A 16746-nucleotide genomic window follows, 5' to 3' on the forward strand; every position below is an offset into this window, starting at 1 on the left:
AGATGGCTATATACCTCCAATTGAGAGCTTACTTGCATAATGATGGTTGTACATCCGATTGAGAGCTTACTTGACTAGTAAGCGCAACGGCCCTTTAATGTCAACCTTGTTGCTTCATTGAGACCATAGTACGTAAAATTCGTGTTCGTCTAGTATAACATTCGTTTCCTACGTTGGAAAACGAATGCCAATGTTATTCAAACATTCTTGTGTTTTGTTTTTGTTTTTCCCCCATTTTTTTAATGTTTTTTTTTCATTTTTAGGCTTATCTACCTCATAATAAATACTTAATCCAAAAGTATGGTATTTATCATTCTTTGAGGGTGTTTTTCTTTCACGAATGATTGAACCGTTCGCGAATGCGAATGCACGTATGGTTCATACTATGATTGAGACCACATGATTTGAATCCTTTTTCTTGAAATGATGATAGAGCGAAATGAAGAAGATATGTTGGCACAGAGATTAATTAAATTGTGGAATGAATTATACATAAAATAATGCTTTTAATGAAATCAATCATCATCCTAGGACAAGGCCTTTATAAACATTAAACCAAAAGCCTATGCACATGCACCTTTATAAATCGTTTGAATCAAATCATTATACATGGGACATTTGCGGAATGCCCCCTAGGTGACTAACTCAGAAACTCGAAATCCCAAACAATTATCACACACAAAGAGTGCCTTCTTCATCTAGCAGCAACACGATGTATAGCGCCACTTATTAGGCCACTTCCGTCGATGTCAGATGAAACGTAAGGGTTAACGTCACCAGAATACAGAGCATTTTGGTGGTTGTCCGGAGTGGGGGTTTCTTCCGACCTGACCATGTAATCTGGGCAATGTGTCATCCTCCATATGGCTTCGAGCGCCCAAACCACTTCGGATATTGACGGGCGAGAATCTGCGTTGTCTTTGCAACAAGAGAGCGCCAAGTCGATGAGTGGCTTCAGACACTCTGCTGGATAGGATCCCATCCTTTTGTCCACAATCGACAGTATCATGCCGGATTCATAAGCTACATTCACCTGCATTATTTATATATCCCAGTCTTAATACATGTTCATGTTTTGATGTGGTGCATTGCATCGTACAAGAATCATTTCAACAATGCCATCTGACAATATTGTTAGATTCCTTGCAGTATTTTTGAAATTACTTGGAGTGCATTGCATCTTAACAAGGATCTTAAGATCTTGTCAACCGTGCCACATAGATTTGTAGTGCATAGTATCTTTGGATGTCTTTGCATGCTAATAATCATCTCAACCATATTGTATATTTCATTACTTATTTGAGAATTGTATGTCACCTCTCTCACAAGATTTTTCCCCTGAGATATGGATTGCATGCCAGTTATGAGTTCAAGCAAAACAACACCGAAACTGTACACGTCACTCTTGTCTGTGAGCTTATGCGTTAAAAAGTACTCCGGATCAACGTATCCCTGGAAACAGACAACATAGCAAACAAACACAACATGTAATCATCATACGAAACAGGTTTTAAAATGCTGAGATCTTATTATGGCTTCTCATATTGAAAAACTCTTATGTAACTGTAAATTTACAACTAAATTTTAATGTGTGATTTAAGAGTAAAAAATTGTATGTACCGGGGTTCCCTTCACCACAGTTGAAACGTGACCACCGGCATCACCTTCTATATCAGATATTGGTGCAAGTTTTGAAAGCCCAAAATCAGCAACTTTGGCTCTCCACTTTGCATCAAGCAAGATGTTGGTTGCCTTGATGTCACGATGGAAAATTGGTGGGTTGGCTTCAGTATGAAGGTATAAAATGCCCCTTGCAGAACCTAATGCTATCTGCATTCGTGTCGCAAAGTCAAGGGGGCAGCTCAATCCAGCTGAAAATACAAGTTTAACAATCAACTATTAAGGCTGGGACCAAATGTATTAAAAATATCTGTAAAATCATCATTAAGAAGTGATACATTAATATGTATCACGAGAAAGTGTAACGTAACATCATCACACAAAGTAGTATATTGCATCATTATTAAAAGTAGCATGTCAACATTACATTCACTTGATTTGAGTACTCACAATTTAGATGTTCTCTCAGGGTTCCATTCGGCATGAACTCGTAAACTAACATTTGCTCCCCTGCATCATCACAATATCCAAGCAGTGATACAAGACTGCGGTGATGTACTCGGGATAACAACTCAATCTCAGTATAGAACTCCTTTTCTCCCTGAAGTGAACCCTCTTGAGCACGTTTTATTGCAACCTCTAAGCCATCAGGTAAAACACCTTTGTAGACTTTCCCGTATCCACCTTTCCCGATTTGCATCGAACTGTCAAAGTTTTTTGTGGCATTGGCCACTTCTTGAAAGGAGAAATACTTGACTCCTGCTATTTTAATGTGCTCATTGCGCCGCCGGACTGCACGAATGTCAGCAAAAACACGGATGGATTTGTATGCATCTAGATACTACTGATTTTTCTTTTGCAAATCAGTTATTGTAGCCAATGCTATGTGTTGCGTATCACTCAATACAATGCATGCATTTTCTTCCTTGTTTATAAACCACATACATAGTTAACTTCATGTGTTTATATGCTTCTTTCTTGCTTCACATATACACTTTAAGGGCATAATATATCTAGTTTGTGTTTTTATATGCATCTAATTGTAAAGGATGAAATACCTGCTAAGGGCCCAGCATATCGCCTCATACGTTTGTTGAAGAGAAGCATAAGGAAAAAAACAACAATGGCTGTGAAAACCGTTGCTCCGATGACAATTCCAGCTATCTTTCCACCATTCAGACCATTACGTGATGGATCTGGCAGAGCTGGCAGAGCTGGCGGAGGTGGCGGAGGTGGCGGAGGTGGCGAAGAGACTAGAATAGAACCACTAGAGTCAGATCACCCGATTCAATATATATATTGTACAATATTGTATGATAAGGTAAAAACTTGTGGTTAAAATTTTTTAGCTTACACATACAGTAGATGTGCCGACTTACTGTTATAAGGGCTCCCAATCACGAAAGAAATGACTTCATACGGGCCAAATGTATTGTTATCGGGGATGTTCCATCTTACAAATGTGCTGTACAGATGTTCAACTTCTGATTGATTAAACTTGCTTGTATTGATTGTTGGAAATAGTTTGATGTCCATCGTGAGACGTGGCCCTGTTTGCCAAGAATAGGAAGAAACATTTACTTGGTAGTCGGATAAATTCAAGCCCGATGACAAGTAATGTCGAAATCCTTCTGCATACGGAGAAAATGTTGCAAATCCAGGACTCTTTAATCGGTATGCTACTCGAAGTGGATAAGAACATTGACATGTGCCGAGGACATAGAGGCCATAAACAAGCTCCTGGTTATTCGCCGTGTCGCAAGTTTCACTTGTGCATGAGGGACGCGATGAAATATTTGGTGTTGGGAGAGTATCATTAGCATCTGTGCCATTGAATTCGTTACAGGGGGATTTTGCCGAAGGATCATTGCATACTGGGTTTCCATATAACCTGCAAACGTTTATTGTATGACTCATTTCTTCAAGACATTTTAACCGACCATGTCAGATAGAAGGCTTGACAAGTAAATAGATAAAAGCCTCATAAATGAACCTACACCCCATTATAGATGTGATACAAGATAGACCATTTGTACTTAGATATTTGCTATATATGTTTCAGAGGAAACTAACTACAAGGTATAAAATATGTGATTGAGAGAGAGAGAGAGAGAGAGAGAGAGAGAGATTCATATTATTAGAAAGCTAACCATAGGTCTCTGTTTCTCTGGTCTCACAAATATATACGCAAACACAAATTAATACACCAATATCCATACCTAGTGTGGGTAACGAATACATAAATCCTAAAAAAAATACTTATCTATCTATATTTTCATTAATGAATAAATGAATACAAAAATACATTGAAAAACGAAAAATATAAAGAAATGTTTGGCTTACTCAAATCAGAGTTTAACAAAGGAATGTGTTTCATATAAAACCCTAATTTAACAAATGAGGTATTGTCCTTACGGAATGATTCAGTATTATAAAATTGCAGAAGAAAAAACTGAAGAAAGTTTTATGTTATTCTTGTAAAGCACATTTCTGACTTTTTAGAAATCTCAACTTCCGAAGAAGTTCGTGCATTGGAGAGTTCTCCATTGATTCGATAAAAACGTTTTGTTAGCATTGCACCTTATGTTTCACACAAGAATATACAGACATTTTTTGCACTTCCATCTTAAGACAAGGGCTCCTTATTATTACCTTATTGTGATGTTGCTTACAAGAGCTCCTTCAGTGTATCCGGTGATGTTGTTGTTTATAATGTCTCTGCAATTCACATGATTTATAAGCTTACCCCTAAAATCCGTACCTTGGCGGTACAAAGGCAATGTTGGGACATTTGAAGGAATTATCTTTAAACAGATGGAGTTGTCTTACATTATTAACACTGAGTCTACTCTTTGAAATGCATTGTGGCTAATCTGATTCCCAGAGAAATTTCCATCAAGAGAATTGTCGCGCAAAATCCTTTTGACATTGATCACAAAAAAAACATTTGTTAAATTCGAAATCTGGATTCACCTTGATCTCTATATTACTGGGATAAGGGAATCGTGCCACTTACAGGAAATCCAAACTCGTTAGTTTATAATAAGATTCTGGTATCTCACCACTCAATTGGTTGTACGACAAATCACTATCACACACATTCAAGACGGTAAGAACATATACTTCATAAAACCATGCGTAGATATCTATATACATGTATGACTTGTATTCAACCGAAAATTGTGTTTGAATACATGTATGCATGCATGGACACATGGACGAAGGCATACATGTGTATATGTAGGAATGACTTATGCATGCATGTAGTTATGCAGGAATGACGGATGCATGGATGTACATAGGAATGCTCCCATGATGGATGGATGCATGTATGTAGATGTGTTGGCACGATGGATGGATGTATGTGCGTTGAAAGTTAGGACTTGGTTTAATCAATGAAGAATTATAGTCAGAATACTTATGCCGCTCACATTGTTGTGATAGTGTTCGACCCATCTGGAAGTGATGGAAGTTGGCCGGTCAGTTTATTGTGACTTAGATCCCTTGTGAACAAATTAGACAAAGAGCCACTGATCATTGATTCTTTTGAAATCTTGCTGAAAATGCATAATAGAATTTTATATTTTGGAATGTGAACTTACAAGTATCCCAATGAAGTCAGTTTTTCTAGGCTAGGGATGCTACCGGTTAGGTTACAATTCCTCAAACTCCTGATGATCACAAAATCAGAATTAAGATAAATACACTACAAAACAATATGCATACACATGTATAAGATATATGCTCAAACAACAATCAGGCATCAAACGTGATCATTGACTTCATGATTACTATTTAGTTTTTAAGACATTTTTCTTTTGTTACTCATATTGCCGAGAGTTAGCACATGAATCTTTCTATCAATATAGCATGTCGAGAAGAATGTGTGGCAGAACATGGTATACCATATCAATACCAAACTGTGACAGCACATCTTTATGATTGTAGTCATGATTATGAAATTGGAAAGGAGATTGGAGAGGAGTGCATTCGCACCTTCATCAAATGTGCATAAAAGCAGAACATGCATTGTATATGTGAAATACATGATGCTTACAATTTTGTAAAATTGCTTGAGAAGTTTGAAAAACTAGCTGGAATGCTGCCACTAAATTTATTGTTGTCAAGTTGCCTGTAATCATGGAAAACTTCATAGATTTAATATAAGAACTAACTAGCAGTCCCTTGAATTAACAGAAAATGAGTTATGCATTTCTTACACAATTAGTAGGGTAGAGATATTTGAGATGTCCGATGGAATTTCTCCAGTTAATGCATTGTTATCTAACAAGCTGACACATCAGAAAACAAAGAGAGTCGAAGACCCATCCAAACATAAGGAAGGGCTTGTTTAAGTGACAAAGAAAACAATTACTATTTGTCTACATTATAAAAGAGGCATTCTTCTTACAGATGGACTAGGTTTTGTAGCCTTCCTAGCTCACGGGGAATCGAGCCATTCAATGAGTTATTGTTCATATGGCTGCGACATGAATTCATCACCACATAGTCATTACATGCAAGTTCCAAAACATGATTAGCATATGATCAAATATCTAGGCAATGTACTTACAAATGCCAAACGTCGTCAAGGTATTGGAATGTAGTTGGTATAGTACCAGATATATTGTTCTGGTCTATCTGAAGTCGATATAGTTCTGATAAATTTCCCAATTCAGGGGGCAGGACTCCACTCAATTTGTTACCATTGAGAAGCCTGTATTTTTATTCATGCTTGCAACAATATTAATACCATATCATTTCTAGGGAAAAACTCCGAAATACCCCCCTGAATGTTTGAACATTATTTACTTTTGCTTCTAGGTGTTTGGTGAAAATCTTTCGCCTAAAACCAAGTTTGTTGTAAACTTGATAGGTCAGTGATTCCACTATCACGGTGAAGAAAGTTTTTTTGGATCTTAAAAATGGCGATCATTTTGTAAGACTGGTATGGCCAAAATGAAATAGCGTTTTATCGTATTTTAATTCCCATATCTAATCAATGGTACTTAAGGGAAAAAGAAAACGATTTCATATCATTGTGTATGTTCGTCAATCAGATTTTTGATGTGCTTTCTCCGAACAGTTAGATACTCACAGTGAATTAAGATTACTTAATAATCCTATTTCGGGAGGAATTGAACCGGTGATGTTGTTCCACATAACATTTCTGCATGGCACAAGGGTAAGTCGAAAATTAGTTACCCAAATTATGCTACCGTATAAAAGTTATTCTTACTGCCCCCAATGATTCATTCATTCTGTTGTTATGTAGAACAACTCATTAGCTTATAATGACACAAAATGATTCACTTCTTAGCATGTCATTACACAATATGATGTATTCTGCATGTCACTCTACAAAATGATTAACACATCACAAAATAATTGCACTTACAAAATGACCAATTGTGTCAAGTTCCCTAAATCCGGTGCCAGAGTTCCAGTAAAATTCATATTAAGCAAGCGGCTAAAATCATGAAACAAACAAACAAATCCATCATCAACTAGTGTTATTGACCAATCCATTCTTGCGAAATTATAATGAAATTTCTTGTAACCAAAGAAAATCTAGTGTTACCACTAATAGTCAATCACACTTTACAAATTATAGTTATGAATCAACAAAATCCATGTGAAATGGTCATGACTTACAGCTCTGTGACATGTTGTGTGCCATTGATGGTGATTTCACATTTAACCCCTATCCAAGCACCGTCTCCACATGGGTCATTCCCCACCCAGTTCTCTAATCTGTTGAAAGGGTCGATAAGCTCGCGTTTTATGGCACGAAGTGCTACAACTGTGCCATGAGTAACAAACAACACATACATATTATATATATCACTAACAAATCTTATGCAAATCCACTGCGCTGTGAGCTACTTAACAAATTAACAATCGCCATGGAATCATTTATTAGTGCCATGCATGTACGTTAGTTATACCTCGGAAATCTAGGATCATGTAGTAAACTTATTTACATATCAAATTTTCATTAGACATATAAGCTTGATCCATACAATCGTGGAATCATGTATAGCGATTTACTTGCATATAAACAGAACCATGTAGTGACTTACTAAGCAAGCATTAAACATAGCATATTACTAAAACTCATGATATAATCTATCAGTAATTATATATGCAATCCACTACATTTATTTGTATTGGGAACACATCATATAAAGAGAACAACTATTTATGACAATCCATCCACCTTAGATACAAAGTTTTTTAACATTTCATTTGTATTGTTTTGTAGCATATACTAATAATGCTTATAATTGAATTAAGAAGTGAAACAGATTCCAATTCTTAGATAGTATCTTATATATAAATAGGTCTTTGTTTTAACTTTAGAAAAATATCCTTTTTAGAGCAATGAGATTGGTGTCTCTCAGACTTGAAAATGCATCTTTCCTCACTGGTTTCATAGCATTATAGTAAAGTATGCTTATAAGCGCGTGAATGAATGGAACATACTGATGATCTTATACTCATTTCGTCTCTATATAATGGATTAAGAAAATGAAGAACAGGAATAGCGCAAGTTTGAATACGGAAATATGTTGTAGTTATATGTAGAGACCTTCTACTGGATCAGAGATGGCAGCAGATTTCTGTGGCAGGGAGCAGAGGACCATGAGAAGGAAGCAAAAGCAGGGGGCATGGGTTAGGTGCTTCCATGGATTCAGCAGTGTCGAGAAAGCCATGGCTAGTATGCTACCAATGCTGGCAAAAATCAAAGAGAGGGATGAGAAAGGGGCAGATTCAAATGGAAGTGCACTAAATAATGACAGGGGATGGTGTGGGCCACTAATTTAATTCAAAAACATTCAAACACCAATTCAAAAAACATTCCCCTCTAAACGTCTGAATCCTCTTCTTCTTCGATTATAATTATAATTATTCTGATGATGATGATAATGATGATGATGATGTAAAGGTGTCCGTCTTTGTCTTTGTGACATCCATGTCCGTCAAATACTCGTCTTTCTGTTTCAAGAGTGGTTTAATCCTGCAGTTGATTATGTGCAAAGAACAGCACAATAATGCATATATATATATATATATATATTTGGATTGATCCTTCGGCAACCAGGCATTGTCAACCATACAATAATCAGAATGAGAAAGAAATTTTATCAGTCTATGAGAAAGAGAAGATCCTCCAAAAGCATCATCAACAACATTACAAATATTAATTAGAGAGAGAGACAGAGAGCATGTTCTTAATAAATCATCTTTGACAAAATCTGATCTCCAGTTTTTCTGGAGACTTTTATGTAAAATGTATTCTATAGATTTTTGGTAATGTCTTTAATATAATCAGGAAGCATTAAGTCGCAATTACTTCTCATAGCATGAAATTTGCTATTTGTTTTGTTATGTTTTGTTGTGTTTAGGTCAATGATAATCCTCACATGAGCCTAGGCCCTACATACACACATCCACATTAATGGAGGTTAACGAACATGTGGGTGCTAGGACTTAACAGACTTTTCATTCTACATTTACTAAATTTCATTCTATATAAAATCTAAGCACACATGCTCTGCAAAAAGGTATGCTATATGTATTGATTAATCATGGTTTGCCAATATATAAAATCTAAGTACACCTCTTTTCCAAATCTTTTGCTTTCATTCAGTGACTACACCATGCATGAGACTGAGACTGACAGGTTTCCTTGGCCTTGGGCTCTGACTATATCATGGAAACCACTTCTGTTTTGTGGGCAGTAAAGTGTCATGTGGCCTAATAATCAATAGTAATATATACAACTCTTAAGAGACATAGATGTAAAACAAATCAGATTTTGCATTTCACTTCATATCAATAATTGTGAGCAAAAATGCAAGCTCCTCTTTAGAACTTAACCTATCTGTACATCTTTCATGTATAGCCCTAGGGTGTTTCTTAATACTAATGTAGTCTCTTTTCGTGGACAAAAGAGGTTGAAGGTTCTATGGACATGGCCATGGTATCTCAATCTTCAAGTAGTAGATGTTTTTTTTCCTTTCTTTTCTAATCTTTTCTTTTCTTCTCCCTTTGGACTAAGTAAGCCATGGTATCTCAATCTTCAAGTAGTAGTTGTTTTATTTCCTTTCTTTTCTAATCTTTTCTTTTCTTCTCCCTTTGGACTAAGTAAGCCATGGTATCTCAATCTTCAAGTAGTAGTTGTTTTTTTTCCTTTCTTTTCTTCTCCCTTTGGACTAACTAAGCTAAGTCATCGTGTTGTTTTCTAATCTTCTAAGTAGTTGTTTTCTCCCTTCGGTCTTTTTCTTTCTTTTGCTAAGTCAATCGTGCTCCAAGTTGACACCCATGGGCCATCATGCACACATTAGGATTAACTAAGCTATTTTGGTCAAGCACTTCACTCACAATAGCGTGCATGTGGCCCACAACTTCCCTAGTTCCAAGCCGAGATCGCCATAACAACCTCACGAATGTGGACTTTTTACAAGAGAACATAAAAGAGGCATTTTCATTATATTAATTCAAAATAATATTGTTGAATAATTTTACATGTTGAGATGATAGTGACGTACATGTTTCTTTTTTCAATACGTATACTACTAGGGAAAACCTCAATGCTATGTGAAAACACACAAAATTGACGGGAACTGCACGCTCCCTATACACAACGCTCGGCCACAACCGAGCTTAGAATCATACACAGAAAACGGGAAATAATGAACGACACGAAGAAGAGACGAGTACGCAGGATGTTTACGTGGAAAACCCAAACTAAGGGAAAAACCACGGCAGCCCACAGGCTGCAAACTATCACTATGTTAGTATGTACAACAGTGAGTTCACGGAGGCAACGACCTCGTGCTCACGATCCTCGCCACAGGCGGCGGTTACAACAGAGGCAACGACCTCTTTATCTCTCTCTCTCTCTCTGTACACAGTTACGCGCTCTCTCTCTCCTTGCACCAACAAGAATGACAACAACTACTAAAAGTTTTCCCTAAGTCATATTTATACTAATATGACTTTTCGGCTATTTACAAATATAGCCATGATGGACTCTCAGAAACATATTTACGAATATGTCTCTTCATCCGGTTCTCACTGGGTCTGTACCATCCGGCTCTCCGTAGCCGGGTACTCCTCATCGGTCTTCACCGGGTCTGTACCATTCAGCTCTCCGTAGCCGGGTACTCCTCATCTGGTCTTCACCCGGTATGTACCATCCAGCTCTCCGTAGCCGGGTACTCCTCATCCGGTCTTCACCGGGTCTGTACCATCCGGCTCTCCGTAGCCGGGTACTCCTCATCCGGTCTTCACCGGGTCTGTACCATCCGGCTCTCCGTAGTCGGGTACTCCTCATCCGGTTTCGGCCTCGACCTAGTTTGTTCATCGGCACTGTTCTTCTCCCTTCCCATCCGGAGGGACCTGTCTCCCAACAAACTCCCCCTTCACTCTGGCATGGGGTGTCTTACCAGTCCGATCCTCTTCCGGCATGCATCCAGCTTGTCGGGTATCAACACTTTGGTCAGCATATCTGACCCGTTCTTAGTCGTGTGGATCTTCGTCGGCGCGAACTCCTGGTCATCTACTCTTTCCCAGATCCACTGATACCTTCGCTGGATATGCTTTGTCCGGGAATGGTAGGCCGCATTCTTAGCAAGGTGGATGGCACTTTGACTGTCGCAATAGAGCCGGTATTCATCTTGCCGGATACCGAGCTCTCCGATGAAGTCCTTCATCCATAATATTTCCTTGCTGGCTTCCACAGCCGCCATGTACTCCGCCTCCGTAGTTGACAATGCAACCGTCTTCTGCAGCCTCAACTGCCACGAAACAGCTCCCCCTGCATATGTCATTACATACCCGGATGTAGACCGGTTGGTATCCACATCAACCGACATGTCTGAATCGGTGAAACCGTCAAGTTGAGGTTTTCCGGAGCCGAATCGGAGAGACATATTTGAAGTACCCTTCAAATAACGGAGTATCCATTTGACCGCGTTCCAGTGCTCCTTGCCGGGATTGCTCATAAACCGGCTCACCACTCCGACTGCGTATCCTATATCCGGTCGGGTACACACCATTACGTACATTAAGCTCCCGACGGCAGAGGCATATGGAATCTTCATCATATCCGCCTTCTCTGCTTTCGTCTTCGGGCTTTGCTTACCGGATAACATGCAGTTTGCCGGAAGTGTCGATCTGACCGGTTTCGTATCTGACATGTTGAACCGGTGAAGCACCTTTGTCACGTACTTCTCCTGTGACAGCCATAATTGCTTCGCTGACCGGTTCCGGATAATATGCATCCCTAGCATCTGTCTTGCCGGACCCAAGTCTTTCATTGAGAAGGTCCGGTTGAGGGCCTTCTTCAGCATCCGTATTTTGACTTGGTCCCGTCCGACGATCAACATATCATCCACGTACAGGAGTATCAGGAAGTCGCCTCCTTCGAACTTCTTCACAAACACGCAATGATTGGCTTGCGTCTTGTGGTACCCTTGATCAGTCATGAAGGAGTCAAACTTTCGGTACCATTGTCAGGGAGCCTACTTCAGTCCGTACAGGCTCTTCTTCAATCGGCAAACCAAGTGCTCCTTACCTTTCTCCACGAATCCTTCCGGTTGCTGCATGTAGATCTCCTCTTCGAGGTCACCGTGAAGGAATGTCGTCTTCACGTCTAGCTGCTCTACCTCGAGGTCCATGCTTGCCGCTATACTCAGCACCGTCCAAATGGAGGTCATCTTAACTACCGGGGAAAATATCTCGTCGAAGTCCACGCCCTTCTTCTGTTGGAACCCCTTCACCACGATCCTGGCTTTGTATCTCGGGGGGTTGCCAGCATCTCCCGGTTTCAACTTGTAGACCCACTTATTTCGGAGTGCCCGCTTTCCTTTCGGCAACTCCACCAATTCGTACGTATGGTTCTCATGCAGGGAATCCATCTTGTCCTACACGGCACTTAACCATTTTCGGCTGTGGGTGTCATCCTTTGCTTCTTCGAAGCTTTCTGGCTCCCCCTCATCGGTTAACAGCACATGCTCTGCATCCGGAAATCTCCGGGGGGGCCTTCCCTCTCTGAGAGGATATCTCTGTCTCTAGGCTTCGGTATCCGACTCCTCTATTTGCTCTTCATCCGAATCTGATTCGGGGTCTTGACCGGTTCCGATTTCAGCTTCCTCTACTTCTTCTTCTGCCGGTTCGATATCCTCACCGTAACCGGCTGGCTCCTCGAGTGCTAACCGGTCTCTTGCCGGTTGGGTTTGTTCATTGTAGAGTCTATCCTTACCGGTCGACTCAGAGTTCATTATCTTCTTCTCCGACTCCCAGTCGGCAAGCGTCTTGTCCTCCATGAAGATAATATCTCGGCTCCGAAATACCTTCTTGTAACCGAGGAATATGCATGGTCGGGTCTTTGGATCTAACTTTCCTCTCTGGTCCTTAGCTACATGCACGTACGCAAGACACCCGAACACCTTCAAATGCCGGTAGGATACTTCCTTACCGGTCCATACTCTCTGTGGCGTGTCTCCGTCCAAGGGTATTGAGGGTGATCTATTTATCACATATGTCGCCGTCGACAATGCCTCAGCCCAAAACTTCTTGGGTAGTTTTCCATGCGCTAGCATACTCCGGACCCTCTCCATTATGGTCTGGTTCATCCTCTCGGCTAGTCCGTTTAGTTCCGGCGTCTTCGGTACGGTAAATTTGAGACGGATTCGCTTCGAGCGGCAGTACTCCTCGAACTGCCCCCAGTATTCTCCTCCGTTATCTGCTCGAACCGCCTTCAGCTTCCGGCCGGTTTCTCTTTCCACTCTCGCGTGGAGCTCTTTGAAGACGGATAGCACCTGATCCTTCATCTTCAACGGTGTGGCCCACAGCTTCCGGCTGTGGTCATCTATGAATGTCACGAAGTACTGCGCTCCGGCATGTGACTTTGTGTCTACTTGACACACATCCGTATGCACCAACTCCAATGGTGCATTACGTCTCATCGGTGGCCTTGGTCGGAAGGAGGTCCGGTTTTGCTTACCAGCCAGACAATCAGTGCACTTCTCCAAGTGCACGTTCTTCACTGAAATGAGGTTGTCGTCTGCATGCCTCTTCATCCCCTTCTCGCTCATATGACACATCCTCTTGTGCCACAGCTCACCGGCAGTGTCAGATGCCACTTTCACTTTTTCCGGACATAATCGGGCATTCATCAGGTACAATGTGTTGACCTTTTGGGTCCGAGCCACAATCAGGCTCCCTTTGCTGAACTTCGTGACACCGTTCCGGATGTTACCCGTGTAGCCTTCATCATCTAGCCGACCGGCTGATATCAGGTTCAGACGAACCTCCGGCACGTGTCAGACATCCTTCAGCAGCAACTTGCATCCGGTTGGTGTTGTCAGCCACACGTCTCATATGCCGACAATTCGGCATGTACCTTCATTCCCCATTCGGACACAGCCGTGATCACCGGCTAAGTAGGATGAGAAGCATTTCCGGTCCGGGGTAAGGTGGAACGACGCTCCGGAGTCTACCACCCAGGTCATCTTGTCGCCGGCAAGGTTTATCTCACTCTCCTTAGTGATGAGCATCAACTCTTCTTCACTTGCCGCGATTGCCAGTCCGGCCCCTTCCGGTCTTTGTTGTTCCGGTCCGGGGTCCGCTTCGAATCGGTACCGTCGGTCTCCTTATCTTTTCGGAAATGCCAACAGTTCTTTTGGAAGTGTCCCGGCTTGCCGCAATAGAAGTAAGTAGGCCTCCCCCCTTCACTTTGACCGTGTCCCCGACTTCTCCCGGTTCTGGGGACTACAGTTTCTATGTCTTCCGCGTTCCGATTCGGTAAGGAGCGCTTTGGAGTCGGAGCTCGTATCTTTATCTTTCCGACGCGCCTCCTCATCTAGCAAGCTCGACTTTACTCTTGCTAGGGATAACCGCTTTCCTTCCGGCCCGGCGTTGCCCAAAGTGACAACCAACGTCTCCCAGCTATCCGGGAGGGAACCGAGCAGGAGTAGTGCTAGTACCTCGTCGGCGAGAGGTACTTCCAATGAAGTTGCCTGGTGGATCACCCCCTGGAAGGCATTCATGTGCTCCGCCATGCTGGAGCCATCTTGGCACCGGAGTCTTACTAGCTTCCGGAATACTGAAACCTGATTAACAGCATTTTTGTTCTCAAACATAATGTCGATCTTCTCCCAGAGCTCAAGAGCCTTGCTCTCTTCATTGAAGTTGTTGTATAGGCTCATGTCGATGAAGCACCATATGTACGCCGTTGTCTTCATGTGCATCACCTCCCATATTGTGGCGTCGATCTTGTCCGGTCTCTTGTCCCCGAACTGAACCGATAACCAAAGATCTTTAACCACGAGCATGTCCCTGATCTTCGACTTCCACACTGAATAGTTGGAGCCAGTGAGCTTGAACATGCCGCCAAACAATTCGTCCATTTTCTGTGTCGTCTCGCTCTGATACCACTTGACGGGAACTGCATGCTCCCTATACGCAACGCTCGGCCACAACCGAGCTTAGAATCATACACAAAAAACGGGAAATAATGAACGACACGAAGAAGAGACGAGTACGCAGGATGTTTACGTGGAATACCCAAACTAAGGGAAAAACCACGACAGCCCACAGGCTGCAAACTATCACTATGTTAGTATGTACAACAGTGAGTTCACAGAGGCAACCACCTCTTTCTCTCTCTCTCTCTCTCTCTCTGTACACAGTTACACGCTCTCTCTCTCTCCTTGCACCAACAAGAATGACAACAACTACTAAAAGTTTGCCCTAAGTCATATTTATACTAATATGACTTTTCGGCTATTTACAAATATAGCCATGATGGACTCTCAGAAACATATTTACGAATATGTCTCTTCATCCAGTTCTCACCGGGTCTGTACCATCCGGCTCTCCGTAGCCAGGTACTCCTCATCCGGTTCTCACCGGGTCTGTACCATCCGGCTCTCCGTAGTTGGGTACTCCTCATCCGGTCTTCACCGGGTCTGTACCATCCAGCTCTCCGTAGCCGGGTACTCCTCATACGTTCTTCACCGGGTATGTACCATCCGGCTCTCCGTAGCCGGGTACTCCTCATCCGGTCTTCACTGGGTCTGTACCATCCGGCTCTCCGTAGCCGGGTACTCATCATCCGGTTTCGGCCTCGGCCTAGTTTGTTCATCGGCACTGTTCTTCTCCCTTCCCATCCGGAGGGACCTGTCTCCCAACAATTTCCTTTCTTTTCTTCTCCCTTTGGACTAACTAAGCTAAGTCATCGTGTTGTTTTCTAACCTTCTAAGTAGTTGTTTTCTCCCTTCGGTCTTTTTCTTTCTTTTGCTAAGTCAATCGTGCTCCAAGTTGACACCCATGGGCCATCATGCACACATTAGGATTAACTAAGCTATTTTGGTCAAGCACTTCACTCACAACAGTGTGCATGTGGCCCACAACTTCCCTAGTTCCAAGCCGAGATTGCCATAACAACCTCAGGAATGTGGACTTTTTACAAGAGAACATAAAAGAGGCATTTTCATTATATTAATTCAAAATAATATTGTTGAATAATTTTACATGTTGAGATGATAGTGATGTACATGTTTCTTTTTTCAATACGTATAATACTAGGGAAAACCTCAATGCTATGTGAAAACACACAAAATAACAATAGACACTAATGTACTTTGAAGCACTCAAAAAGTTTGAAGTGGGATGTCCGGAAGTCGTAGATAATCTTGTAGAGATTGTTGAGGGATTGTTTGATGAAGTTAACCTTTTGTTGGTTGTTTTCATTGAAGATCTTACTGTTTACTATTGGACCATCCAAGTGGTCCAAAGTGACCAAATTTTGGCCCATCCATAATCTTCAAGTCTATAAAGCAACAATACTATCCCTTAATTCTTCAATTCAACAAAGCAACAATATAATCCTTTATCATTCGATCAATTTTCTTCCATTAGGATTCCAAAAGTGACAAGGTGATCAACGGTGCTTTGATGTTTTCATTCTCTTTAGTATGTGCACTTAAATTTACTTCCATTATACATCCACATAACTTTTCCATAAGAGCTCTAGACATGACATAAGATAGAGCTTTATTGGTGGTTATCACATACATGGCACTCACCCAATGTATGTGACGATGTTGTCTA

General features: G+C 41.3%; 1 protein-coding gene across 1 annotated transcript; it reads right to left on the reverse strand.

Moving 5' to 3' along the window:
* Positions 1 to 628: 628 nt before the first annotated feature.
* Positions 629 to 8291, reverse strand: LOC147864644 (putative LRR receptor-like serine/threonine-protein kinase At1g06840). The gene is made up of 19 exons (XM_087318757.1): positions 8213 to 8291; positions 7276 to 7423; positions 7019 to 7090; positions 6719 to 6790; positions 6194 to 6337; positions 6032 to 6103; positions 5841 to 5912; positions 5678 to 5752; positions 5223 to 5291; positions 5052 to 5123; positions 4637 to 4708; positions 4450 to 4539; positions 4273 to 4338; positions 3000 to 3511; positions 2679 to 2834; positions 2071 to 2412; positions 1621 to 1871; positions 1318 to 1452; positions 629 to 1033 (listed from the first exon to the last, which is right to left on the reverse strand). The coding sequence occupies exons 1-19, from the start codon at positions 8265 to 8267 to the stop codon at positions 695 to 697; spliced, it is 2814 nt and encodes a 937-aa protein (XP_087174883.1). The 5' UTR covers positions 8268 to 8291; the 3' UTR covers positions 629 to 694.
* Between the last annotated feature and the right edge of the window lie 8455 nt (positions 8292 to 16746).

This window comes from Azolla caroliniana, unplaced genomic scaffold (genome assembly GCF_043228905.1).
Source record: "Azolla caroliniana isolate FFs.n. ecotype wild unplaced genomic scaffold, voAzoCaro1.0.p SCAF_4, whole genome shotgun sequence".
Taxonomy (NCBI): domain Eukaryota; kingdom Viridiplantae; phylum Streptophyta; class Polypodiopsida; order Salviniales; family Salviniaceae; genus Azolla; species Azolla caroliniana.